The sequence below is a fragment of the Globicephala melas genome, chromosome 17 (assembly GCF_963455315.2).
Source record: "Globicephala melas chromosome 17, mGloMel1.2, whole genome shotgun sequence".
NCBI lineage: Eukaryota > Metazoa > Chordata > Mammalia > Artiodactyla > Delphinidae > Globicephala > Globicephala melas.
In genome coordinates this window covers 6,254,549-6,278,022 of record NC_083330.1, presented here as the reverse complement: position 1 = coordinate 6,278,022, position 23,474 = coordinate 6,254,549, and the positions used below count along the sequence as shown (strand labels likewise).

Below are 23,474 nucleotides of genomic sequence, written 5' to 3'. Positions count from 1 at the left end.
AAACAAACAAATGAAAAAAATGCATCATTTCATTTGAAAATGAAAACACCACTAAAATAGTTTATGCTTTAGAATATCTCAAATACGAGCCCTTGCTGGTATAAAGACTCAAGAGTTAACTCTGTTTGGTGTTGGATTATTAAAGCTGTATTTCCTTTTATAGATTTCTCAGGCAGGTAACCTCAGAGACAGGGCTGAAGCTGTGAGGACTGGACACTGTGGCATCTTAAGTCCAGATGTGGCTGGTACCCGGCTCAGTGCGGGTGGGGCTCTGGACTTCATTCCATTCACCCATGAAAAATACTTTCTGTTTTATCCACAAATATCCATTCCCCTTCCAACAACTCTAAAGTAATTATATAATTTAGTTTTTCTTGGGGAAAACATATACTGAATATATGATACGGAGAAGAAAAAGGAGCACAAATGCATAAGAAATTTCGGTACACTTGGTCTAATGCAACTTTGCATTCCACTTCTAAGGTATGACATTGTGGGAAAACTTAATATTTATTATTTAACCTTAAAATTCCTAGCTCATCTGTACTATCTCACTATGGATCTCACACTTTCTAATTTTTCTAACTCCTTTTGAAGCTGTTTATATTTTCTGCTGATACCGTCACACATTTCTGTATATTTATAGAATTCACAGCATGTATGTAAAATTATAGCAAAAAAACAAGGTGCAAAATATTAGATCCATCCAACAATTGGGTTGTACAGTTACTTGGTATTATTCAGATTAATATGCCCAAGATTTAAGGGGGCATATGAATTCTTCTTATTTCATCCAAGATACGTTTCTTCTTGAGCATTTTAAATAGAAGTTTTAGTCAGAACATTTTACATATGAGAAAATCAATACGTGAAGTGTCAATCCCAATACAAAGCACTCCGGTTAATGTTATGCAGATTGCCAGAATGCTATAATACTGACTAAGCTTTACTTTCAAAACAAGTGTCCTCAGATTTGCTCTTAGCTGCAACTTTTCTTACTATTCATTCTCAGAGTTGCAACCCTCAGTATACGGCAATTTGTATAAATGCTGCGAATTGCCATTTCTACGTTTAAAAAAACCCAGCGCTTTTCTTTAGAGCTTACTCTGACGTTTTTCTTCTCTTTGGCAGCAGGAATTTTGCTGGAGCTGTTGAATGTCTATTTATGTACAACTATCTATTGTATGTATACAAAATGCAGAATAGTTATAAACACCCTCTCCAGGTTAGAAAAATGGCCTTCTCATGTTGTATGTGAATGGGATATTTGCAGTATAACCTTGCAGACACATGCAGAAAATCTACCAGCCTATCCGCTGATTGCACACAGAAACATATATAAAAATCCATTGCTTTTCCATTTAAAATTATCACAAGGAAAATAGCAGCCATTCGTGTTTACACATATATTTTTCTGTTTACTTTTTTTAGTATGTTATAAATTATTTCCCTATTCTGAAAGATCTGAAGATCTAAAGGTGCAATCATAAAATGCTACACGATAATAACAGTCACCAATCCAGGCAACCACAGTGTGCCAGCCGAGCTCCATCTTCTCCGTTCACTCTTTCATGTGTTCATTTGGTGAATTTCCCTGGGCATGTGGTCTGTGCCGAGCGCTGGGCCAGGCTCGGAGTACACAGTGGAGAGCTGGCAGGTGCGTCCTCTGCACTTAAAGAACTTTCTCTTCAGTCCGGGGAGACCACTAGTGAAAACATAAGTTAATGAATGACCAAGATCTTTGTGAATTGAAGCCTTCTGGGAAATCAAGGAAGGCATCTGATAGGGTGGTCTGCTGACTCCTCTTTGAAGATATGAGCCTGGAGCTGAGAGCAAGGGAAGACAGGAGCTTGCAGGACACAGGGAGCCTGGGACAGAGCCGACCAGGCAGTGCAGCAAATGCAGGCTCAGGGGACAAAAATACCTCCTTGGATGGAGAAACGGTCAGTGTGGCTGGAGCTGAGCGAACAGGGGAGTGTGGTCTGAGATGAAGCTGGGAAGATGGGCAGCGGCCAAGTCACGAAGGCCTTGCAGGACGGTGAAAGGAGCTGGCTTTCGTTTTCTGTACAAAGGGACGCCACTGAATGGGTTCCAGTAGGGGGATGGCGTGATCGGATTTGTATTTTAAAAGATAACTTTATGTGAATGACTTCCCTCACTCCCCATACCTTACCCCTCAAAGTAGGCTTGATTGTCCACATTTCACTGAAGAGGAAAAGTATCACATAGGCAAGAAGTGCCCAAGCCCTGTGTTGACCTCCCGCTCCCTCAGTCCTTGTGCTGGGCCGTGTTGTCCCCAGGTCCTGACAGGGCGCTCGACCTGCCTCCCTAACCCCCTGCCCCGGAGTCAGGATGGAGCATCGATCTTCTCTGTTCTAAGCCCACTTAAAGTGGTTTATTTACAATGTTGTGTTAGTTTCAGGTGTGTAGCAAAGTGATTCAGTTGTATATATTTTTCAGATTACTTTCTATTATAGGTTATTACAAGATAGTAAATGTAGTTCCCTGTTCTACATAGTAAATCCTTGTTGCTTATCTATTTTATGTATAGCAGTTTGTATCTGTTATTCCCATACTCCTAATTTATTCCCCCGGCCCCCGCTTTCTTTCGCCTTTCCCCAAAGTTTGTTTTCTATGTCTGTGAGTCTGTTTCTGTTTTGTATATATTAGATTCATTTTATTATTTTTAGATTCCACTTACAAGTGATATCATATAGTATTTGTCTTTCTCTAACTGATTCCACTTAGTATGACAATCTCTAGGTCCATCCATGTTGCTGCAAATGGCAGTATTTCATTCTTTTTATGGCTGAGTAATATTCCATTTTATATATATATATATATATATATATATATATATACACACACACACACCCCACATCTTCTTAAACCAGTCATCTGTTGATGGGCATTTGGGTTGTTTCCATGTCTTGGCTTTTGTAAACAGTGCTGCTGTGAACATTGGGGTGCATTGTATCTTTTTCAGTTAGAGTTTTCATCTTTTCCGGATATATGCCCAGGGGTGGGATTGCTGGATCGTATGGTAGCTCTATTTTTAGTGTTTTAAGGAACTTCCCTATTGTTTACCATGGTGGCTGCACCGATTTACATTCCCACCCACAGCGTAGGAAGGTTCCCTTTTCTCCACACCCTCTTTAGCATTTGTTATTTGTAGACTTTTTGATGATGGCCATTCTGACCCAGGTGAGGTGATACCTCATTGTAGTTTTGATTTGCGTTTCTCTAATAATTAGCCATGTTGAGCATCTTTTCATGTGCCTCTTGGCCATCTGTATGTCTTCTTTGGAGAAATGTCTATTTAGGTCTTCTGCCCATTTTTTTGACTGGATTGTGTGTTTTTTTTGATATTGCGTTGTATGAGCTGTTTGTGTATTTTGGAGATTAACCCCTTGATGGTTTCATCATTTGCAAATATTTTCTCCCACTCCACAGTCTGTCTTTTTGTTTTGTTGATGGTTTCGTAAGGTCACTTTTGTCAGTGGAATACTGTATTAGCCAAAGCTCTGTGTCCGGTTCCCCAAGTTCTCACTGGCAATTTTGATTTGCTCCTCCAGAGCTACGTATTTTGGTACCAATTTTCTCTGCAATGTGTTTCATCCAACAAGGCCTTGTATCCCTGGGCCAACAGCTCTTGCCCTCGCTAATGTGTAACCACGTCAAGGCGGCTACTTCTCACTGCTTCCACTCCAGGCCCTAGTCTGCATCCCAGCCAGAGCTGCACAACACCTTTTCCACATCAGGCACAGGGCTTGGTGCTGAGAGCCCAAAGGCGAGCACAGCAGATCAGAGCGTTTCGTGATACTTGAGAGGTTTGAAACTATACTCTAAAATTAACTGCTTCTCACTACTCTAAAATTAGCTGTTTCTTACAGAACATAAACAAAAGAGAGAGGCAGCCAGCGAATATTGGTCCACCCGAGAGACTGAGTCATAGGATTAACAGTGCTCCTCTCCTTTCAGTTCCATTCTAGCTTAAATGAATTATATACCATCTAACCCGGTGTATTAATTAACATGACTCCGGACCCGAATAAAATTGAAGTCGTAGTAGAATATTCTGACCTTCGTACTTGAAAATGACAATACAGACACACTCTCAGCTGGACACCCAAGTTTTTTCAGTAACAACGCAAATACAAATGGCACCTTGCTATCGAGTAGCTTCTATGTGTCCCACGCTGTGCTCGGCATTTTACATAGGTTTCTACTCATCATCACAATAACCCTACAAAGTGAGACTTAGCCCCATTTTCTAGACAGTGTCTAGGCAGAGAGACTAAGTGACTTGGAGAGTCTAAGAGACGAAGGAGAGGCTGGTGGTAGCAGAGGGAGAGCTCACACTCGCTCTCCGGTTCCAAAGCTTGTAGGCTTTTCTCTGCCCTGGGTGACTGTCAATTTTTATATCTTTAGAACTGCGGCCTCTTATTATCCTCAGTAAAATTCTGTGCCAACTCTTACATGTTAGACAGCCAAGAGTAAAGGTGTTCTCGTTTAAATGAGGCTGGGGATGAGAGTAGAAGGCTGCTCCCTCCCTTCCACCCACCGCCCACCACCAGAGGCCGGCCCGAGACCTTCAGAGGACGCTGGGGCCTGCGGAATGTTTAGGAAGCCCTGTTCTGTGCCTTGCTGTTCAGCTGTGCACGTGCTTTACCTAGTCACGTGGAGCCAGTGACAGACCCACCCAGGGTTAGATCTGCTCGGTGACAGACCCGCCCAGCACAGCCCCTCTGCCGTGGAAACACACGCGCAGTGAAGGACACAGGAAAGGGAGCCCACTGGCAGCTGCAAGCACAGCCCGGGTAAGACCTGGAAAAACTAACCTGTTCAGTTTTAGACTCTATGATTTAAAGAGGGAAGTTGGGGAGATTGCAGAGGAAAGAGTCATAAAGCAACTGAAAAGGGAGGGCGGGAGATAGTAGCAGAGAAGAGTGGATTTGACATTACTAAGTCTGAAAAACACATATGTGGGCATGTTCACCCCATGATCGGTGTCAGGCACGGGCAGTGGTTCCTTGTGCTCTGCTTTCTCTGAATCCAGAACAAGAATGGAGACACCATGTTACCCTAGAGGAATTTAATCTGAACAGGGAGCATTACCAAACTCTTGGATTATTTAGGCAAACAGTTTCTTTCCATTGAGAAATTTAAAAGCAGGAAGCAAAGGTTTATAAATAAGGTTTGGAGAAGATCTTGAAGGTGTCTTCAGTACCTGTGCTTCCCCAGGCACCAAGGGAAGCATGAAAAACCTCTAACGCACCACCAGTGTCACACGAAACAAGTCCTCAGGGGGCAGAAACGTCCCCAGGCACTTGGGGCAGCTCCATCTGGGTTCAAATTCCAGGTTTCTCACTTCCTAACTGCTCGCTTTTATGCATGTTATTCAACTATTTAAAGTCTCAATTTTCTAACGTGTTAAACAGAGAAGATAATAGGACCTACATCATTAGGTTTCCATTAAAATAAAATAGGAAACTATATATAAACTGCATGATTCAGGATCTTGAACACAGGAAAGCACTTAATACCAGCAATTATTATTACTATCAGTTTTATGTTTAACGTTATCGATAGGTGCGCAAAGAACTAGGAAAGTTTTGTATATGATTCGCGATATCGCTGGATCACATTTTCAATGTCTGCAGGGCCTCTTCGATGTAAAGAAAATTTTAAAGTGGCATTAAAATAAGAAAAATTTGCTTCATACATACATTCTTTTATAAAGATAAAAAATGATCTAGACGTTTAAAACAATCACCTACACGGGTTCCTTAACTGAAATGTCTTTATGGGCCTTTAGTTGAGGGAGCCTATGAATAGTCTGAGGGTCAAGGATATATGCCATGTGGAACCTGCGGCTTCTGGGCTGCAGTGGTTTTACCTGCTATTTCAGGTCGTTTTGGGTTGGACTGTTAAGTAAAGCTTAAGGAAATACAGTTTTTCCATAGACTCAGGAATTCCTAGACATGAGCCTAAATTACGTTGAAAGCAACGTATAACTTTAAAGCAACTGGAACTAGCTTTATCTTACCGCATAGACCAGAATTTACATTCCCAAAATGAGTGTTGCATTCAAAGGACTCACCTTGGGCGGCTACACACTTATCTTATGATGGCCCCAGAGTTCAGAAGCCTTTTGGCAGGCCCTCTTTTAGAACCGCACTCCGCAAAGGTTTATGAGTCACCTTAGCAAATCAACATTGTCACATGGTTTTCACACCTCATTCTTTTCCCCAAACGTCACCCATATACATCCAACAGACTTGGCTTCAAGTGACTATTAGCTGTTTCCAAAAATCAAATTCACCACCAAAAGACAAAGAGTTGTCTGAGGATATGTAAAGCGATGTCCCACAGGCGCTGAAGCAAATCCTGTACGAAGTTCCCAAATATTCCAAGTAAAAGCAGCATTATTGAAATAAGCGTACAGCTGCTCAGAAGTGCCAGGCTGGAAAGAGACAGTGTTTGGATGAATATGTTCTGGTATGTCCAGTATAAGTAATCAGATTCATGACTTTAAGGCCACACATCAAATATGAGATTTTGTCTGTACCTTGAGCTGGGGTGCCGAAACTGACAGAGGATGATGGAAGCTTTTTGTAATGTACAGTATAGGGCAGTGTTGAACTAAATTAAGTAAGTTCTCTGTTGCCATGACCGATAGTAAAGAAACACAATTCTCAGTTCAATTAAAGGATAGTAAATTTGAAACAAAAGAAATGATTTCTTTTTACAGGATGAAAGTAACTCATAGAATTCACGCCGTAGAGAGCTATTGAGACAAATACTTAGTCTGAATATGAAAATAGGATGGATCATTTTATGACTGTTAACATAAAATTTGCAGCTCTGTAAGTCCAGATCGTGATTTAAAGATAGTAAAATCTCATGCTTCAGGGTGTAAGCTAATCACCTGCAAGTACCAAGAAGAATTTTCCTTCCAAAAGTAACAATGCGCAGTTGAGTGGGTGCATACGGTTCGTTTAATTTCCAGTGCATCAAGTATTGGTCAGCACTGGAAACAAGAATCAAATTAGATGAACTATTAATCTGATTTGGTTCAGCACCTCCTATATTGTTATTTCCACTGGGCTTTATGTCTTGTGTTTATACTTTGCTGTTTTAAATAAAAATTGCTTTGTCAATCTTTCATTTTTATAGTACTTATCATCCCAGAAAGGGAGCATTTATAGACTATTTATAGACTATTATCTATTAGACTAGTCTATTATTTATAGACTATTATCTTATTATAGACTATAGACTATTATCTTCTTATAGACTATAGACTATTTATAGACTATTATCTTCATTATACAAAGTAAATGGGATTGAAACTATCCTGGACAATCAACAACTTGATTAATAAGAAGTACCTTAATGTTTATAGAGTCGTACCCTTTGTGAAAGACTACTGAAAAGACCCAAAAGGTCTTCATTGGGCCACACACACACACATTCCATTTTGCTTATAGAAAACATCCTTTAGAATCAGGGGCCCAAAAGAAAACAGGAAATAGAGCTTATAAACCAATAGCAAATACACATTCATCCCATGAAAATGTCACGTTCGAGGGTGGATTTTCAGTTGTGTGTACACTGATAGGGTCATATTTGGCAGGTGACCGACACAAAGCACACACCACTAAATAAAAGTGGTTAATGCATTTGAGATTAGAAACAAATTTAAATGATTTAGACTGTATGAGGAAGTAATTCTAGTTTCTGAATGGAAGGTATAGAGATCTTCATATACAATGTAATTATTTGCAAAATAGTAGCCTTGCTTTCATAGTTTAATTGGAAGAAAATGACAGTGAGAGTATATTAAGCTTATGATTTCTTCATATTTCCATTTAATCATGACGCTTTGCTGTGAATTCATGACACTTTGCTATGGAAAACAAACTTGTTCTGCCTATCTTCCAAAACAATGGAAAATGAACTTGTTCTGCCTATCTTCCAAAACAATAAAATATCTCTGTAATTAATAGGTGGTCTGTTGTATTAGTCTGATTAAGAATTCATCAGAAGTGAAGCTAGAAGCAGTTTTTTTTCTCTTTCTAAATGAGTGAATCTCTACATAAAGATACAAATTCTCAAAATATGGATGAAACGCAGTAAGCTTCCCTGCTTCCTGCCATCCACCCAAGATCCAGTGGGGAACAAAGCACATGGTACCTAACCAAAGGGCAAAGCTAAGGGTTATAATTTCTCATTTCTTCTGGAAGGGTGTGGTTCATGATGAGAGCAGAGAATGAAGATCAATCTGATATTCTGTGGGTTTTCAAAGATTTTCAGATCTTTCCTTACCCCTTAGGGAGAGGAACAGAATGTCTTGTCAGGGATATCAGCTAGGGCAACAGTGACTGCTTGAGGTATTGTTCAAGAACAGTCATTCAGTCACTCAACAAACATGTTTGTCTTCTCTATACTTAGCACTGTGTCAGATTCATGGGACACAGAAGATTCCAGTCCCGACCTTTAAAAAATCCTTTCCTGGGAATTCCCTGGTGGTCCAGTGGTTAGGATTCGTGCTCTCACTGCCGGGGTCCAGGTTCAATCCCTGGTGGGGGAACTAAGATCCTGCAAGCTGCGCAGCCAGAAAAAAAAAAAAAAAAAAAAGCAGGACATCATGGTGAAGAGAGAATGCAGGAAGAGAACCCCCAGTGGAGTGCCTGCCATGTTTAGGCACGTAGCTAGATGTGTTATTATTTATCTTGTCATATTCAACGACTTTGAAAATATAGAGAAAACATGTAACTTCCCCAAAATTCTTTCTCTCTCTATGTTAAAAATTGTTTCAAGTATTGTCCAAATCCTTGGTTTTGGAAATCTGTTTACTTTCACTTCATTATTGTCCTTCTAGTGATTAAAAACTACTACTATTTCAAAATAGGTTTAACAGTACTGATCTCTACATGCTTTAGAATTGAGAAGACAAATGACAAACTAATGGCTGGATAGACAAAATGTTTTGTGTTTAGTTACTATGAGGAAGGAGTCTTCTCAAGGTTGGCAGTAAAGTACCTCAAGTAAGTTGCTGTCTGTTTCTGTATCTGTCTGTCTGTATCTCTATCTCTACATCTATCTGTCATCTAACTATACATCAGACCGCATGTTGTTATTTAGAAAGTGGAATTGAGGAGAATTTGGTTCATGGTTTATTTTGAATTTGCCTTAATGTATCCATGCCTTAGCTCTTCCAGGCTATAGCTGAGAAGTTACCGACTTCCTAATTCCTTCAGGAAGTAGTGTCACTGTCCTTGGCCTAGAATATGAAATTCTCTATGCAGATAGTATTCCAGTAAACATGAAACAAAGGATAATTTTGGTTTTACACCTGGATGGATGTAATTTATATATGCATTTGGGGGCAATACAAGTTAGTTTATTTGAGGCAAGAAATATGACTATTTAAATTGAAATGTATGTTCTATTTGTCATTTTTAATACGCATGTGTAATTTATTAATTCTTCTTCTGAACCAGTGTTTTCCACTGAAGACTATTTCAGTGAAATGGCCCACTGAGGAAAGACTTCTGTGATGGTCCCTTGGAGATTCACAGTGTACATTAACACACTCAAGACTCTGACAAGTCCTGCAGGAGAGGCCCCCTCTTAACCTGATGTGGCCCAGTGCTCTTCCCACACATATTTTGTCATGGAAACTTGTTTTTTAAGGACATTTATGTTTCCACAAACCCCCTCTAATACAACTTGGAAACTGTCGGTGGGGGGCCAAGTGGCAAAGTCCCTAGAGCTGCTCTGCCAGGACTGGCTTCTGGCCCATGAAGCCAGCCCAACTGCTTGCCTAGCATCTGTACCCACTACAATCAGTGATTTCTAAGTGTAGCATAACCTATCCCTTTAGGTTCGTTTAATTTAAATATGTTTTTAATTACCTTGTTGGAATTCCTGGGACGATCGTATGATCATATCTGAACCTGTCATGCTGTGTTCCCATACACACATACGTGTTCATACAAGGTCAGGCTGCCTATCCACTGCTCTGTGTGTACCATATCACTAGATAATGATGTGATTATTGGCTACAGAAATACAAAGTGAAAACATTTTACAACTCCACAGATTTTATAGTTTTGGCAGTATGGGAGTCGTGAGTGATTTTTCTCCTGTTTACATGAAAGCAACTATAAGGCCACAAAGAAGACACACTAACATGTATTAATTTTTGTAGCTATCTGGTCATTGTGCAATTGTTCCTTTCCTGCATGAAGTTGATGCAGTATGTAACTAAATATGAAATTAGCCCTTCTGTGCTAGGTCAGAGAAGAGGGAATGCAAACACAGTGAGAACACTTTGCCTCGTGACTTAAACGCACAGACACACAATAAGCACATAATCTCCTTGGCATCTATGGAATGACTTTTGCGGCGTATCACTGCAGTACCCGTTATTCCGATGTAAAGCTAGTCACTGTTTACACAGCCCGAGTTAACCCATTTGACCTTTTCCTTGAATTGTTCACTGCTCTGCACATCAACAATAAGAATTTTTAAATGGAACCAAAAAAAGAAAATGACTTAAGTTTTTTTTTTTTAATTGAAAGCACCTTTTAGGTACTACATTTCATAAAGCTTCTTTGGTCTAAAGCCTCCCCCTGAAAATTTTTGTGAACAGTTTTTGACCTTTTTCATGTTAATGCGGAAAGCAGGGAGTCTGAATGTCTATTCCTATTTCAGAAAATCTGCATCACTACTAACACAGAGAAGAATATTATAATGAGAGGATTCTTTAGAGGAGCTTGGATTCTTTAGGGTTCACCTTACTATCTACTCTGCCTGGAGTCAAATCAGAGTCTCACAGGACCCCACGTCTCCATGGCTGACATGTTTTTAGAGACGGCAGTTGCGTCCTTCCCATAGGGAGAGGATGTGAGGCCACCAGTGCTCACCCCAGCCTGGCCTCCTCCGCTCAGCACATGGGCAGCACCGTTCTTACTGCGGCTCTCACTCAGTTTTCCTACACCGTTGGGAGGAAATGAGTTGCGTCGCTGGCTGCCTTGTGCAGTGAAGTTCCCACGCGGAGTTTCATGTCGCTGTGCATGATGAGCCAGACTCGTGAACGTGCCCGTCTGTCCACGGTGCTGTGCGGAGACCCAGCAAGGGAGCCCAGGAAGGCCCTACAGTTCTGGGTAACAAGAAGCTCATGCTGACTTATCAACGGAAGAAGCATGACATCAAGGTCACAGAACAAGGGCACAGATGCATCCTCAAGACCTTGTTTTGACCAAGTGACTTTTTTCTCCAGAAGGACATTTCAGCATTTTCTTTCTCCAGCTGGTCTCACCTTTCACCATTTGTTTATCAGCCTCTTCCTCTCACCAGAAGCAGGCAGGTTCATGCCCAAGAAGAAATGCTTTGGGGTTCATTCTTGACGCTTTTCAGCTTCCACTGAAATGTCTAGTTTTTAAGTCAATTAAAAGATTATTAGGAAATGACCGTGTGAAGGTGTGAAAAAAGTTAGGGCAAAATTGTATTAATTTATGATGGAGTCTAAAATTTCTAAGAGAGATTATTTTTATCCAGTTCATTATTGAGGATAATTCATCACCAACTCTTCAAAAAATCAAAATGTGTTCTATGGTTACTTTGAAGACATATTAATGTGGTTTTATATGACTTCAGAAAGGTATTTTTGAACACTTTTCTCCCTTATTCAGTTCCATCAACCAACTTTGTTTCTTTGTGCAAATATCTATGCCAAGGCTCTTTGAGAATATAAAATGGAAAAATAAAAAACTAAACGTACAATCAACAGAAGAACTCCAGAAGTGACTTCCTTTCCAAGTGAGCCACACTGGCTGGTAATTCCTATTAGGGCACTGATGACATCCACCCCACCCCTCATCTTTTTCTCTCTCTTTGGATGATGAGAAAAGTCACCAAATTAGAGCTTAGCATTTAAGCAAAGAAAAAAAAATGTCATCATACGTCGTTTTAGATCTTATAAAAGAGGTGCAACGAGCTCAGACGTGCATAAAGTCACGTGAAGTGATGAAGGAGGGGTTTTTGAGAGTCAGGAGTAGTAACAGGTGTTGATTCACGTGACGTTCACGAGTGAACTCAGAGCATCTTCCTAAGGAAAAGCAACACCCGTGCGTCTGTCTCTTAACTCTGTTCTTGTTTGTTCCTCCACAGAGCTACAGCGAACCCGTCGACGTGAAGACATCTCAGCCTCCGCAGCTGATCAATTCAAAGCCGCCGTCAGTGTTCCCTGGGCCCAGCCAGGCCCACTCAGCTCTGTACCTAAGTTCTCACTATCACCAACAACCAGGAATGAACCCTCACCTAACCACCATGCATCCCAGTCTCCCCAGGAGCATAGCCCCCAAGGCCAATAACCAAATGCCAGTGACTGTCTCGATAGCAAACATGGCCGTGTCCCCCGCCCCTCCCCTCCAGATCAGCCCGCCTCTTCACCAGCATCTCAACATGCAGCAGCCCCTTGGCACCCAGCTCCCCATGCAGGGCCAGCCCGCCTTACACTCCCCCACCATGCAGCAGGTACGTGCCACGCCGCGCCGCGCACGGGACTCCCCTTCGGAGGTGCTGGAGGGTCTGTTCATCCAGCGGGGATGGGGTGGGGGGGCTTGTCCGTTCTTCTGTTTAAGTGGAGAGAGAATGGAAGATCTTCAACAAATATCTGCTTCCCGAAAAGTAATTCACAGGGGAATTGGGCAGCCTCATACGATCACAGTAGCTTCTGCTTTTCATAATCCCTGGCTTCTTTCCCATGATACCCGTTTTGCTTCATGTTTCTAATCACCCTTCCTGTTTTCTGCCTCTTGAGTAAAGTACATTTGTTGTTTTCAGATGCCACTACTGCTAAAGATCTCTTTGGGGTTGAGAATCTGCCTTTAAAATATATGCATATATTGTTTGGAAATGAGAAAGTCTTGATGATACGCCCATTGAGTCCAATAAGTGCTGCAAGATGAAACCAGGCCGACTATTTCTAGTCAGAAATATCAAATTTGGTACACCCTTAAGAGTCCTAAGAAATGAAAATGTTAACCAGAGTTTTATTTAAAAATGGATATCTGGCTTCTACATAGATTAGAAAACACAGGAGGTTTGGAAGCCTCCCTGCCCACCCCCCAGTGATGGAAACCATTTGTGTGCAATCTTAACTTTTCTTTGAAATCAATTTTTCCTTTTGGATTTTGGTGTTATTTTAAAATTTGGGAATAAGGAGCAAATGATGTAAACTGAACGTAAAGCATTTAAAAATCCTAAAAACTTGTTTTAACAAAATAGATCAAGGTAAAGCCTATAAAACATACCAAATTAATCTCTCACTTTTATAATCCAATGACTCTGTTGTCCCAGAGCTGTAATTAAATGTGCAAGCATAGTCTTCCTGTGGGAGCGATATCTAGCCCTCTGTGGACTTCGAGCCTAGAGTCTGCCACAGTGGGGTGGAGAGGAGGCAGAAAGAGCAGTCCAATATAGTAAATTCATCTTTAGTGTTGTCGTCATTGACAGGGTTTCCAAGAGGTGACAGTGACCAACCTTAATACGTTACCTTACCTCATCTTTAATTTCAGAAAATTTACAGCGCAGGTCCTGATGTTGCCTTCATCTCACAGGTGAGGCGACTCAACCTCAGCAGAGTTGAGTAACATGCCCGTAAGGTCAGAGCTGGAATTCAAACCCAACTCTGTTCAGCAATCAGAGCCTAGATTTTTTTTTTTTTTTAATTTATTTTTGACTGTGTTGGGTCTTCGTTGCTGCGCGCGCGCTTTCTCTAGTTGCGGCGAGCGGGGGCTACTCTTCGTTGCGGTGCGCGGGCTTCTCATTGCGGTGGCTTCTCTTGTTGTGGAGCTCGGGCTCTAGGCACACGGGCTTCAGTAGTTGTGGCGCACAGGCTTAGTTGCTCCGCAGCATGTGGGATCTTCCCGGACCTAGGGCTGGAACCCGTGTCCCCTGCATTGGCAGGCGGATTCCCAACCACTGTACCACCAGGGAAGCCCAGAGCCTGGATTCTTAAACGCTAGGCCTGCTGCCTCTCACTCTTAATCATTCTTGTAAATCCTTAACAGTTTCTTCTAAGAATTGGGAGGGTCTTTACATCCTAGTTAGTTCTGAGATTGAATGGTTGTGGAGAGCAAAGGACTCATCTCTTTACTGAAGTCTTCTTTGGTCCCTAAGCCAGGGATATTGATAAAGCTCAGACAACTGACTTACCTGTTAGCAGACTGGCTGTCGACCCACTGGGGAAAAGCCAACCTCCATCCACCACCTTGCCTTGTCTACAGCAGGGTCAAAGGGTCCAATTGCCATTCTTTCCGTCAGACGTTACTCTCAATAAGAGGGACGCTCTTTGGGTGTCCTCGCATTTTAATGAACCAGTAGTGTTTGAGTGAAGAGCTAACACCTCGAGGGACTCGACCTTCAGTCATGTGTTTTGAGTCCTGTCTAGGTGTGCTGCCTGCCTGAGGGCCCGTGTTTTGCTCACAGTGCTGTAGTGAGGGGTGTTTCTCCTCAGAGAAAAGAATACGGAAGTCACGGTCCCCTCCCCGAGCTGAGGGCCAGAGCTCTGTGCAGAGAGAACACCTTTCTACTAATGTATCCACTCAGAGACAGTTCATTTTCCATTTATACTCATACCTTAGATGAGCTGGCTGTGACCAACATTTCAGAATTGCATAAGGCCACACGCGGAAACTTAAGAGATGTGTCTTTCCGTATAGAATCTTAACTGAATAGGAAAAAATAGAACAGATTACATTGGACAAGTTACTCATCAATTTTTAAGTCAGTTCTATTAGTGTATCTCAGAAAGTGTTCTTATTGAGACAGTAGGACCTGATTTCAATTTACATTAATAATAGAAGACAAAATGGCATGAACCCAAAGTGGAGAGGCAATACAGCTGCAGAGACCACAGTGACTGAAATCACTTTTAGCGATTCCTTGATCATTGTAGATAGTCAATAAAATAATTGTTGAAGGGACAAATGAACAAATGAGTGAATAAAAAATTAGTAGTAAAAGTTTAAATATTGGAAGAAATTACAGGCTTGTTTGTAGAATCTCAAATCCTTGGAAGTTTTAAATCTTTTCATTTATTCAAAAAAGATTAATTGAACCCCTTAACATGTGCCAGGCACTGTCTGGGCTCTAGAAAGTGAGTGAGTTGTGAACCCATGGAGCTCACATCAGAGTTGGGGCAGGGGGGTGGCAGGTAGTAATAAGATAAACAGATAAATAACTAGGATCCCATGGAAAAAATAAAACAGGGGGGCAAACTGCAGGGTGTGTGGAGGAACGGCAGGTCTTTTGCTGGGATGGAAAAAGAAGGCCCCTCTCAAGAGCAGGTGGATGAGAAGAGGAAGCAGCCTTTAAGAATCAGAAGGTGCGGGCTTCCTTGGTGGCGCAGTGGTTGAGAGTCCGCCTGCCGAAGCAGGGGACGCGGCTTCGTGCCCCGGTCCGGGAAGATCCCACATGCCGTGGAGCGGCTGGGCCCGTGAGCCATGGCCGCTGAGCCTGCGCGTCCGGAGCCTATGCTCCGCGACGGGAGAGGCCACAGCAGTGAGAGGCCCGCGAACCACAAAAAAAAAAAAAAAAAAAGAATCAGAAAGTGGGAAGGGTAGATACCAGCAGAGAGCAGTAGCAAGGAAAAGGGGCTCCTGGCTGGAGGACCTAACTGGGAGGGGCGTGGCTTGTGCAGATGTGGAAAGGAGGCCAGTGGGGAGCCTGGCGAGGAAGGGCGAGTGGTGGGCAATGAGGTCAGAGTCATGGGTAGGTCACTGGAGTAGGATCCTGCAGGTTAAGGGGGCTGGAAGCCCCAACGAGTTGACAGCCCTACAGTCAGGATCAGAGAGTCAGTCCATCACCGCTCCATGTCACTCAGCTTATTACAGTCACAGCGGTCTGTGGGGCCAGTGTTCATGTCATCCAAGTGGGTCTTTCCTGTGGTTGTAGAGCTAATGAATGCGATTCGACCTGTCTGGTCCATCATCTTTATCCTGACAATGTTTGCTTCCTGGGCACGGGGGCCATGTTCCCATTTTCAAACACCAAACAAAGTAAAAAAGAGAAGGAGAAAGTTAATGGCTCCTGTATTTTTAAAGTAAAGTTTCATATTTCATTATTACTTTAGTTATTTTATTATCCTTTGGAAAATGAATGTATCCCACAAAAATGATTGTATAGTCCACCAGGAGTAATAGTTTTTTGTTGGTTTTTTTTTTCCTGGAATAATATTTTATACAGTAAGCCCATAGACCTGGGGTTTTTTTGGTCCAATTTTCTTCTTTTTTTTGTTCACTATATTGTCGAATGATGTTAAGAGAAAAAAAATCATTAATATCTGTCAACTTCCTTTATAACCTTAAGAAAAAAATCTTTGTATGGTATCACACAGACAGATTTTCAATTTCCTTGTGTAATAAACAGCTGCTTTAGGATGTGGGTATAATTTAAAGGTTTAAAAAAATCACATTGAGATTGATGAATAAATCAGTTGTGAAGACAAAAACATTGATGCCTGTTGAAAATACCTCTCCAGACAGGCAGGAAATGAAATTAGTTCCCAGTAACGTGTGGATATGAAGATCACTGTTTGGTATTGCTGCAGGCTTTTTTAGGACTTGCTGTGGTGGCACAACAAAACTGCTAGGGCTACAGAAATCTAATTAAAGAGCAAATGTCCCTTCTGACATCAAATTAATCTTTATCATGTTTCCTATTTTTATTTCAATCTGGTACTAGAAAATGAAATTTAAAATTCCAGGCATGCTACAAAACAGTTGGTGATTTTTCTCTTGAGCATTAAAATGCAAAATATTCAGCCTTGTTTAATTAGACTGCTAAGCAAACAGTTTTTCAGAAATTTATATCATCATTGTTGTTTCATATTTACATCAGTAATAAAAACGTCCGTAGTTCTGGGTTTCACCTCAGCATCTCTTAATACAGTCTTCAGAAGAATGTTTCATTTTCTAAATTGAAAGCAAGTGAAATAATGGTCTTCAGGCTTTGCTTGTATTTTTCTTGGTCCTTGGTTGTTTTAATACTAGTGATCTTAAATTTAGGCATTGAAGTTAGCTGAATTTTAAATCTTTGAGCTTTGTAGATAACGCATAATTTTGGCTTTATAAACTGAAGTTACCCATTTAATCTTAAAGTGATCACTTAAAAACTAATGTTCTCCTGATATTCTCTCTCCCAAGCTTGAGGGACCATGTTCATTGGATAGGAAAAAAAAAACAATGGTCATTTCCGTTTTTTGATTGTGTGGTGTTGGGTGGAAGCAGGTTGATTGATTTTTATTTATTTATTGCTTTCTCATATGTTTCCATACCTTCAACACGAGATATTTTCAACTACTCTGTTTTTGAGACTTACTTACTTTTAGGTTACGTATTGTTGATTGTGCAAAAATCCAACGTGGAGAACTTTACATTAAAAAGATAGGAAAGCCTTGGTATTTACACAATTACATTCCCCAGGCCTTTCCAAGATTAGCATCTAATAGTCAATGTTAAAATTTATTTATTGGAACACATGATTTATTGACCCACTACTGTGGGTTCGACCCTGAGAATATCCAGTAAGCAACACAAACAGTCTCTGGTCACTGGGCAGCCCTGATGACGGGGCTGAAATAAGAGTCAGCGCGAGGCTCTTCTCTCTGGGGACGTTTTCCTGCTGTCTGCCTAGCATCACACAGCATCACATGAGACACTCGGGGAAGAGGTCCAGAAAGCTGGACAGTAAGCCCCATAAAGACATTATGGGACCATAATGAAATGGATAGAGCTTGCCGAAGCCAGTGAAACTCCTTGTGTCACAGAGGTACAGGATGGTCTGGAGAAAGAGAGAATGCCAGCCTGGAAAGGCCTGGAGAACCAAATATCCAGTTATATACCTCTCACTTCTCACCCCCCTATTTTGGAAAATGTTTATGGCTGGAGCTGCAGGTGCTGTCTGCATAAACAAACTTACCTCCCACAAGCCAGTTGTTAGTTTAGGAAACATTCTATTCCTTCTAGTCTGTGTGAGGTCAAATAGCCCAGCTGGCTGAATACTCTACTTTTCAATGATTTGTCTTTCATGAGCAGCTTTGGTGGGAGTTTGCGTGGACATTGGCTTGAAGTCTTTATCACTTGAATGGAAAATAAATTAATATCTTAAAGCCAATATTGAGAATTGAGGACATTTGATAATAGATGTCTTTGAGTCTTCACCCAAGGTACCCTCAAATGAGTGAAAGTCTAAGGAAATAGCCTTAGTTGAAAATCAATTTTCTGTTCATTCTGCTGAATTTTTTTAAAAAGGTAAAAATCTCAACAATATTATGCCTTCAGAAGAAGCTCTCTGCAAGTAAATAGAGAATGATTTGTTTTCAAATCCCTTGATTTTTCAGTGGTTAAAAACCATGTATGAAATCTGCTGCAAAAAGAGACAGCCACGAGATTAATTAAGTTGCTTTTTTAGTCATTTCCAGTAAAGCTTGCTTATGCTGCTCTTGAATTCACCAGATAAGCTAAAAATAAATCTTAGCGTATAATGCTTTTTGTTTACCAGATATAGCTATCTACTTCAGAGATTCTGTCCTTGAATTTTTAATAGCTCTGCAAGGATTAAAAGTCAACACTTCACCATACCAGTGTATTAAAAGAACCTTCCTGAAGTCTGATTATTATTTAGTTAATAGACTTTTCAATTAAAAAATATTTGCTCTGTCTTATACTTTTCCTTCTCTGTGTTTTCCACTGGCAAGTTGTTTTGAATCTCCTTCCCTGTATTAGTCCAACAACTGTTAAAAAGCTTTGGTTGAAATTTTTAGCTGAGAAAGAAGTACAAATAAAAGAAGAAGCAGATGGTCCCTTTGTGATTGACTGAAGAAAAAGGGTTTTGAGAACAATATGTGAATAGGTGTAGTCTAATAAAACACTCAGCCACCTGCTGCCTGGATCCTTCAAAAAAGATTCTGTTGCATATTCTGGGGATTAACTATTAATGTATCCTTAGGTTTGATAGAAAACATAAACTCTGAGGGGTTTAGGGCCTTTCCCCTTTGTTTTGATTGAGTTGGCTTTTCTAAATTTTAAATTGCTTCTAAATTCAATTTATCTGCTCAAGAGTATAATTCAAGGTTTTCTAACACATGGTTAAATGAAGGAAAGGTAAAAAGGATGGGTGGTGGGCACTTCCTTTCCATCTTTGTTTTAAGTTTTCTGCGTCCTTGGGATAAGCTTGCCCTTTCAGGGACACTAGCAAGAAGGCAGTAGTGTTTGCAAACAATGGATAAATATTTAGGTGCTTTTCTTCCTTAAAAGGCACTTTGATCCTTATTTGTGGACTTGCTTTCCCTTTCAGGGATTTAATCTTCCCGACTATCAGACTATAATCAATCCTACGTCTACAGCTGCACAAGTGGTCACCCAGGCCATGGAATATGTGCGCTCTGGGTGCAGAAATCCTCCCGCCCAGCCCGTGGACTGGAATGACTACTGCAGTAGTGGGTAAGTGGCCAGCCATCGCCACCTGGTGGCAGACGGCTCTCCTAGCAGGCATGTTGTGCCCTGCTCTCTGGTGGTTGGAAAGATCCGTCATTTCTTCCTGCTCTACAAAAGATAATCTAGAACGGTTCCGTGTTCGTGAGAGCAGAAATTTTTAAGCATCCTTCCAACCATTCCAAGAATAAATGCCTTTAGATCCTGTTGGCTTTTACTGTGCACCAACTCCACCCCTCAAGCTAGAGCAGATAGAGACGTCCCCCTTGGTCACCTGTAGCAAGGCTGTCCTGTTAACAAGGCATCATTTGTCTGTTTTCTCTTCGCACAGGGGCATGCAGAGGGACAAAGCACTGTACCTTACCTGAAAATCCGAACACCTCTTCTTTCCACTGAGGCATTCAGGGAAGTCTTTTCACCGTGGATTGCTTTGTGTAGTCAAGGCAGTTCTCCATTTTATTAGAAAAATACAAGTTGCTAAGCACTTAGGACCATTTGAGCTTGTGGGTCACCCACTCTGGAAGAAATAGTCATGCTTCTTTATTATTTTTTTAATCCTTTATGGACATTGTTTTTCTTCTTCCCTGAAGGAAATTTGGACCATTCAGATTTTATGTTGGTTTTTTGCTGTGAAGTGCTGCGCTATAGTAACTGCCTTAGCAACTATAGATGTCTTGGATAAAAGTCCTGGATTTTCCATTGGTTTTCATAATGGGTGTTTATATGAAACTACTAAAGACTTTTTAAATGGCTTGATGTAGCAGTCATAGCAAGTTTGTAAATAGCATCTATGTCACACTCTCCTAGAGTATAAAATGTGAATGTTTTTGTAGCTAAATTGTGATTTGAAACTGGCTCATTCCAGTTTATTGATTTCACAATAGGGGTTAAATTGGCAAACATTCATATTTTTACTTCATTTTTAAAACAACTGACTAATAGTTCTATATTTTCAAAATATTTGAAAAAAAAACCGTATTCCCAAACGATTTTCATTTAAAAACAAATTGGCTTTGTCTCATTGATCAGACAAAAAGAAACTAGTGTGAAGGGAAGTGCAAACACGTTTATTTTGTACTGCAGAAAAATTGCTTTTTTGTATCACTTTTTGTGTAATGGTTAGTAAATGTCATTTAAGTCCTTTTATGTATAAAACTGCCAAATGCTTACATGGTATTTTATTAGATGCAGAAACAGATTGGAAACAGCTAAATTATAACCTTTACATACGGCTCTGTATCATTATTTCTTCATACTGTGTCTGTATTTAATCTTTTTTTATGGAAACTGTTGCGCCTATTTATGAAATAATAAATATAGGTGTTTGTAAGTAAATTTGTTAGTATTTGAAAGAGGTTTCTTTGATGTTTTAACTTTTGCTGGCAAAAAAAAAAAATTCACGCTTGGTGTGAATACTTTAGTTTTTACAGTGAATAAAGCCAAATCTACTTTTCATTTTAGCAGCAAACTAAAGCAACCAACCCTTATTTCTATATTTCTTTGGTTGACACAAACGAAAAACTATGATATTTAAGAACTTTCTTCATAAAATAGAACAGAGAATCGCCCTAGAAGTCACATAGGCTCCAAGGCTAAACAGATGGGTCTCTGTCTGAAAGAAAAAGGTGGCTTCTTGGTTCTCAGCTGGTTTTAGTCAATCCGTAAACTCCCTCCCCTCCCCACAAAAAAGAATTAAAGTCAAATCAATCAAATTCTGCAAGCTGCATGCTTTTCACAAAATCCAGAAAACATTTAGGAATTAAACCGGGGGTTGGGGGGGAGGAATGAAAGGGGAAGCATACTGTCAAGAATATATCTAAAAATGAAAGGTGAGTAACCAGACAGGAAAAAGGAAAGGGGAAGCAGTCAGTCCCAATTCGAAAACCGTTGATAGAAATTGAGGTTCTTGCTGTCATTTGTGCCTCTACAAGCTACTGTCTTTTCAGAATTCCTGGGTCTTCCAAGAGAATTCTGAGGGTACTGGAGATCTGCTAAAGAACAAAAAGCATTGAGAATCTGGCTGAAGGTTTGCATAGCTTTTACATCAAAAAGAGCAAATTACACCCTTACAGAGGGTTCTATCAAGAAAGCTAGTCTGGTTGGAAATCAAGAGAATGGCTGATGTCTTTTTCGTAGAATGTGTGAAATAAACTTAGCAATTTAACTAAATACAAATATATGCATTGTGTAATCCAGTCAGAATTAAAAAGACAAAAGGTATGCTTGCTTTGGAATGATTTTAGGCATTGTACAACCTCGAATCAGCTGAGCATGTAATAACAAATAAATAATGCAGATCCAATGTGATTATTAAAGTGACTGTAGCTGAGAGCTCTAATTTTCCTGTCTTGAAACTGTATAAGAACTCGTGTGATTAAGTTCACAGTTTATTGTTTGTCTGTTTAGTATTTTAGAAATATACCAGCGCTACTAATTACCTAATGTCTTTTATTTATTATATTATGATAAAGTAACATTTGCCCTTGTGTTAAGTCTATACTGAGAAGGTAATTACCGGGGTGAGAACAACCAGCTTTGACTTTGACAGGTGGGTTGTACAGGAAAGTACAATGTTGTTTACAGTTTTTCTAGAGCAGGTGTGCAACCAGGGTAGAGAGAGTATTGAAACTTGATACCAAAAACAGTAAAAAATAAACAAATACAAATAAAAGAAAACATCATAAATAAAAATTCTGACCATGTATGACCATATTCTATTTGGATATCCGTAAGTCTCTGAAAGACAGACCCAGCCAGATGAGGGATTCCAAATAAATTTCATGGCAGAAGCGATCGGGCACAGAAAGGATGAACAGCTGCCCCAGCCACAGGCGTTCCTTCCTGAGAACGCCCTCTGTCAGGTGTTGCCTGAAAAATCCTCTACTTTTCAGGAAGCCAGAATCCAGCCTGAGCCCAGCAGCTACTAGCTTGTAACCGTAAGGACCAGTGATGGTGTCCACCGAGTTCCCTGCTATGTAGCCTTCCGCAGGATCCCGGGACCTCAACGATAATGCTGATCATCGAATATCTTTTCCAGCACACCAAAGTCAAAATTATAACTCATTAGAAAAGAAAAAAGACAAAAAGGTGTGACAGCGGCTAGGAGAGGTTGAGTTGTCTCTCTAACATCCACAAGAAAGAATAATCTAAAATCCCAATTCCCATTCTAATGTGAATGAGTTGACAATGGAAAAACAGTAAAAGAATGACTTTCAGCTACGCAAATTATCGAACAGAGCTGAGGATGAAAGCTGGGCTCTGTGATTGTTTCTACCTTGTTGCCTTAAAGGAAAGGAGTCCCTTCTGACTGAGGCATCAGTGGTCCGTCAACGGTCATGACAACAAAGAACTGTGTGTCCTGACTCAGATTCATTGCTATGAAATTTTTTAAATTTATGAATTCAAAATTTAAAATAGGCACATCAACAATCCATTTACCTTTCCTGTGGACCTTTTGCCTTTTGCAAGAGAGTTGCCACACATGTTTGGAAGGTAATTAGATTTAGCCATATGAAATTGCCTGTATACAACCCCTTTACCTACAAAATGGCAATTTCGTACGGTTCCACCCAATATGGTTGAGAGCTAGAGACGATGGGATTTTGGATACAACATCGATATGATTTCAGATGGAGTTAGAAGTTCTTTACAAAGTCCCAGGAGAAAAGACTCCAAGAAGTAATGTTGTGCTTGTTTACAAGATGCCCCACTTCCAGTCAGTCCCAGACAGCTATGTTCAACCAAACAAAGAATATTTCAAATTACCAGATTCCAGGAAACCCCAATAAACGTCCTATTTCTTTGTTATATTAAAAAAATTAATGTGGAAATGTGTAATGATTATCTGCTGGAACATGAAAGTTTTTGTTACACACAGATGTTCTCTTAATGCTTATTTGTTGAAAGGGGATTTGATCTGCATTTTCTTATTCCATTCGTAACTCTCATTTTAAGGTAACTGCA

At 40.4% G+C, this 23,474-nt stretch overlaps 1 protein-coding gene across 2 annotated transcripts in view; it reads left to right on the top strand.

Annotated features, from left to right (window-relative positions):
• Positions 1-22,039, top strand: part of TOX (thymocyte selection associated high mobility group box) — a 298,681-nt gene extending 276,642 nt beyond the window's left edge. For both annotated transcript variants that reach the window (XM_030859692.2, XM_030859691.2), the window contains 3 exons: positions 12,184-12,549; positions 19,375-19,520; positions 19,843-22,039. In XM_030859692.2, the coding sequence (XP_030715552.1) occupies positions 12,184-12,549; positions 19,375-19,520; positions 19,843-19,879 (549 nt within the window). In that variant the 3' untranslated portion in view covers positions 19,880-22,039. The remainder of the gene's footprint in view (positions 1-12,183; positions 12,550-19,374; positions 19,521-19,842) is intronic.
• The last annotated feature ends 1,435 nt before the right edge of the window (positions 22,040-23,474 follow it).